Genomic DNA, 5,228 nt, shown 5'->3' on the forward strand with positions numbered 1-5,228 from the left:
AAAAAAAACGCAAGAGAAAAAGAAACTTTGATTTTTCTCTCTGCTCCTCCCAAGGGGCCCTGGGGCCTCGGGCCGGGTACCGAAGCCGGGGAAGGGGTGCGTCGGACGGGCTCATTACCGCCAAGTGTTGCCCTAGTTAAATCGCGGGCCCGTTTGATCTGGTGGCGGGTGGCGAGAGGGAAAAAAGAAAAAAGTAGGGGGGCGAGAGTAGAGGGAGAAGCTCACACCTCCCCCACTGTTTCCTAGCGCCCATAAAACACCTTTTATTAACTCCTTCGCGTCCGGAAAGGCCCGCGTGGCCTCTCAGCCCCTGCTACGGTGTTTACAGCCAAGACTAATGGGGTCCCATATTCACCCCGACGCTGGGACAAGGCGCCTGGGGCACGCCTGGTGCCCCGCGAGGCCCTGCCCCGGAGCTGCCTGGGGTCTCCTTTCTAGTTTCCAAGCTCCAGGTGCGGAGAGCGAAAGGTCCAAGAGCGCGGCGCGGGTCTCCCCGCCTCCTTCTCGGTGAGCGCCGCAGAGCCGCAGGCGCTGCAGTGCGTGCGCTCCCTCGGGCAACCGTGGGAGCTGTTGGGAGACACTGAAGTGCTTAGCGCAGTGCCTAGCACGCAGTTACACGCAAACCAAAGTATTCGTACATAATTATTCCTGGACGTGTAAACGACTGCATTTGCCCGCCCCAGTTTAGCCAAATACGCATCCAAGACCCTTGGCAAACGCACCGAATTTATACGCACCACACCTAGGCATGGCTGCGCATGTGAAGACACAAAGACTGGCTCTCCTGCACAAGTGCCCGAATGAGCACGAATACGCACACACACCCCATCCCTTTGCACAAATCCATATGCTCTCACAACTGTTTTGAGTGCTTTGTTGCTAGAGAGAAAACCTAAATCCCTCAGTTTAACCTATAAGCAGTCACAAGCTTATTAGACTCAGGTATAAAATAATAATAGCTGCTGTGACTTGCCAAGTCCGTCGCTGGCCCCTGCACAGCCTTGGGGCTCCGTATGAGTTGCTGCACTGCCACACGTACATCTATATGTTCAGAATTTCACATACATGAACGTATTCCAGAGCAACCCCCTCTTCTGAGCTACCCTGCCCCAGGCATAGGGTTCATCTGTGTGTTAGGCCCTCTTTCCTCCCAATAACCCCTCCAAACCACTGTCTGCAGACACCAGTGTGCATACTAACCCCCAGACAAGCACGAATACCCACCCACAAAAACCCGAGCCCAGGCCCTCTGGGACTAATTCGTTTTCAGTTTTTGTTCTTCCCTGTTTCCATAAGTTATCCCGACCTGCCGTTCCAGTCTAAAAAGAACTTTGTTCTTTGTTCTTGAAATACATTCTTTAGCTGCCTGCTTCCCTTGATTTGAAGTTTGGTTTTGTATTTATCAAAAGAAGAGGAGTAGGAACCAGAAGGCTTTCCACCTAGTAGAAACCAAGGGAGTCCGTGAGTGACCCGGGCTGATACATGACACAGGCTTCAGATGATTTCAGAAAATGTTTTATTAGTCAAGAGCATGGATACTGCTTTGGCGAAGGGAGGGGGGCTGTGAGTGGTCACACAGACTTGAGGTAGAAAAGGGTTGGGGATCGCAGGATGAACAAACACCTGAGCACAACAGGCATGGTAGGTAGTTTAAATACATAAAAACTTTCCAACACAGGGAAAGCTTTTATTTAGATAGAAACAAAAAGGAAGGAAAAGAAGGAAGAAAGAACTAAACAGGAAGTGCAGCGACAAAAGGAAAAATAAAATAAAACCACCACTATTCAAAGAACAACAAAGGTCAGCCCTTCTTCTTCCTACGTCTGGTTCTCTTTCCCAGGCAGAAAAGAATTGATTCCTTATTGCATTTTAATTAGAGGAGGGGGAGTCCGGGCGGATCGTTCGGAGGGACAACAGAGAAAGAGCCCGATAGGGAAATGGAGATGGGGATGGGGTTCTAAATTCGCCCCAGAAGGGTGGAAGAATGCGTTTTTGCGCTCTTGGGTTCGGCAGTCCCTCCTTCTGGCAAGGTGTCGCCAAGAGCCGCCCTCGGCGGGGTGGATATATATAAATTTCTCTTTCTCTTAATGTATTTTAAAAATTTCAAAGGACATTGCACGTGCGATCCAAGTGTGTGGTTGCAGCCGACGACCTGCCGGCGCTCAGCAGAGGCTCCGCGGGATGCATGGCACCAGCCGCCGGAACCCAGAGCTTCGGCGTTCGCCGCTGCCTTCCTCTCCTCCCGGGGCTCCAGGGGTGGCTAGCCTGGCCAGGTCCTCAGCGCGGGCCTCGCCTCACTGGTTTAACTCCAGCGCCCAGACTTGCTGCGGCCAGCCGGTGCGTCCTTTAATCCTCTTCTCGCCTGGGCCCAGGGCAGGAGGAAAGCCTTCGTGCTGCTGCTGCCAAAGGACACACACAAGAAAAGAGGCGGGAGAGACAGGTTTTAATTTTTCTGCTCCGAACGCCGGGCGTGGGGTAAGATGAGGGGCGGGGGGAAGGTGTCGGGAGCAGTAACTGGGAGTCTTTAAATAAGTGACGGATTTCTGTTTGCGAAATAGGCAAACATGCTCGTAAATTTGCCTTTATGCGCGGAGTTCCTGGGACCCGGAATGGTGCTGGGCAGTTTCGGAAGGTTTGGTAAGGAGAATGTTCTGCGTCTGGTGACACTGACGCGCGCGCTGGTTTGGCTTTATCGCAGGGGGTTGGAAGGGAGGGGTGAAAAACCACGCATCTCCCGCTCTCGCTGCCCTCAACACACTTCCGCCAGCCTCCCAACCTGGTTTAAACAGCGGTGCTGGGATGCAGGCTTGGGGCCCCTAAGCCGGAGCTGGGAGCCTCAGACGAGGAGGCGAAAGAGCGGAAAGTCGGCCTGGCCTAGCGTCCTCCTTCCCGCTCTTTCAGCAGGAACGAAGCCGTGCTACTTAAAGGAAGCCACGACGCGTGGGGGATCAGGATCCGCCCAAAAACAACGTCTGTCGAGGCGCCGCCCGGCCTGCACCATCTCCAGTCCGGGGCAGCCTTTCAGAAGCTCGATGCCTATCTGTCTTTCCCCCGTCCCAGGATGAGCTTTCCTCGGTTTACCACAGACCTTCACAAGTTAGATAAAACCCAGCGGGGCGCTTCAGTTGGCTCCATTCCGCTGCGGCCCTTAGCGCGCCAACCTAGAGAAACTAATTGGCCAGCCTGAAAATCCAGCGCTCAGAGGCCTCCAGGCCGGGACAGCTAAGCCAAGTGCCAGGAAGTGTCATCCTAACTAGAGAGGATCAAGAAGGCCAAGACGACACTGCGATCTCCAAAGCTAAAAGAAGTGGCTCTTATTTACATGCAAAGTCACTGAAGTTATCCTCAGAACCAGTCCATGGGGAGTGGAACGCGCTCTGGACTGAGTAGAAGACCCGATCTGTTTTACCTCAGCTCCACCCCAGACTCCTCAGATAGGTGCTCTTTATGTCCTGACGCACTCTGGGTCCTCAGTTTCCCTATTTGCACCGTGATGGAAGTAAACTAACCTGTCCAGCAAAGGCCCTTTGAAAACAGGAACTGAGCCCAGGCACATAAATTCACACTCCAGGTAAAGAACTCTAACACATATTCTTAACCTGGCTTCCAGGAGAGCCAAGGAGTTAATCAGGATTTCTCCAAATTGGAAGCAAAATCTGTGGTGTGTGCCTTTTGGTGGGGGAGGGGGTCCGAGGCCCCAAACAGATTATTCACTCAGTATTACAAACTCTATTCCATACTACAAATGAATTCTATGACGAATCTGCCTCCCTCCACGCACAAGATCGCACATCGTGACCATCTCAGAACTCTTCCCAGCCTTTCCAAATCGGACACAAGACAACACAGCCTCCTTCGACTGCATGCATGGCCTGAGGGTGCTCACCGCGCCTGCACCCTCGGCTGGAGCGTGCGAGTCGCAGGACTCACCAGCTCCCTTTTCCGCTTGCTCTCACGGCCGCCATCCGCCTTCTTGAGTTCAGCCTTGAAGGCCTCGGGATCTCCAGACTGTGCATCCTTGGCCAGCACATCCATCAGGTAGGCGATGTAGCTGGTGGCCAGGCGCAGAGTCTTGATCTTGGACAGCTTGGTGTCGGCCGGCACGTTGGGGATGCACTCGCGCAGCTCCGCGAATGCGCTGTTAATGCTCTCCGTGCGTCTCCGCTCTTTCTTGGGTCCTGAGCCTTTCCGCCGGCCCAGGCGGCCGCCAAGCGCCTCCAGCCGCCCGGGGCTCTGGCCAGGCCTGGCGTCAGGACCGTAGGCGGCGGCGGCGGCGGCGGCAGCGGCGGCCGCGGGCGGTGGCCCGCCGGCAGGGAAGTCCGGGGCAGCGTCAGCCGGGCTCAGCAGCCAGCTCTGGAAGTAGGGCCGTTCCTGGTGACAGCGCGAGGCCGGACCGAAGAGGAAGGGCTCGTGTAGCATGGGGTGCGCAGGGTGCGGGTGGTGATGGTGGTGATGGTGTGCGTAGCTGCCCACGAGGTTCATGTTGGAGCGGCTCCTGGCCTGCGCCGCCAGCGCTATTAACAACGCTCCATGCGCCCCAGAGACTGCCGGGGGCTACCTGTGAGCTCTGGAGCCGCGCGCTACTGAGCGCCGGCTTTGGGAGAGTCAGGGCAAGGCTGAAGATGAGACGCGCACCCCACAGTCTTCTTGCCGGTTTCTGTCGTGGGCAAGGACGCCGATGCCCAAAGACCTGTTTAACCCTTCTGCGGACTCCCCTGCAGGATCTGGCTTATATAAGACCGCAGCTTTGATGTCAACCTCTCCCGGGAGCCAATGGCAGGGGGGCGGGGATAAGGAAAGGGGGGTGGCTGTCCCAGGTTTTACGCTCAGCCTGCGCTACGCTAGTCCGCCAGCGGGGACAGGGAACCGGCCCCGCCTCTGTCCCTCCCACTCAGTTCCCTGCTTGGGCGTGGGGGGCGGGGGGAGCGGCTGGGGGTGTTGAGGGCGCGGGCGCGGGGACTACATACTTGAGGCACAGGCCTGCCAACGCCCTGGACTGTTGCTCCCACCCCCTCCCCACGGATCCAAGAAAAGGAATCTAGAATCACCAAGCGAAAAGGAGGCCTACATCTAGAGCGCGCCCTTTGATTTTACAGATAAGGAAACTGAGGCTCAGGGAAAGAAAGGTTCTTATTGCTAGACTTTAGAAGTCTAAATAGGAATTCCAGCAGTTCCCAGTCTCGAGCTCCGACTGCCCCACTCGGCGTCAGAGATAGAAGACGAGAAGG

At 55.7% G+C, this 5,228-nt stretch overlaps 1 protein-coding gene across 2 annotated transcripts; it reads right to left on the bottom strand.

The window, feature by feature from the left end:
- Nucleotides 1-1,493: 1,493 nt before the first annotated feature.
- On the bottom strand, nucleotides 1,494-4,706 carry HAND1 (heart and neural crest derivatives expressed 1). 2 transcript variants are annotated; one of them, XM_012450470.3, is made up of 2 exons: nucleotides 3,931-4,706; nucleotides 1,494-2,396 (listed from the first exon to the last, which is right to left on the bottom strand). In XM_012450470.3, the coding sequence occupies exons 1-2, from the start codon at nucleotides 4,480-4,482 to the stop codon at nucleotides 2,295-2,297; spliced, it is 654 nt and encodes a 217-aa protein (XP_012305893.2). In that variant the 5' UTR covers nucleotides 4,483-4,706; the 3' UTR covers nucleotides 1,494-2,294. The 2 variants fall into 2 exon arrangements, with proteins under 2 accessions (XP_012305893.2, XP_012305883.2); XM_012450460.3 differs by having other exon boundaries at nucleotides 1,494-2,399.
- Nucleotides 4,707-5,228: the final 522 nt, after the last annotated feature.

This window comes from Aotus nancymaae, unplaced genomic scaffold (genome assembly GCF_030222135.1).
Source record: "Aotus nancymaae isolate 86718 unplaced genomic scaffold, 86718_ANA_hifiasm-v0.15.2.pri h1tg000064l_1, whole genome shotgun sequence".
In the NCBI taxonomy this organism is placed as follows: domain Eukaryota; kingdom Metazoa; phylum Chordata; class Mammalia; order Primates; family Aotidae; genus Aotus; species Aotus nancymaae.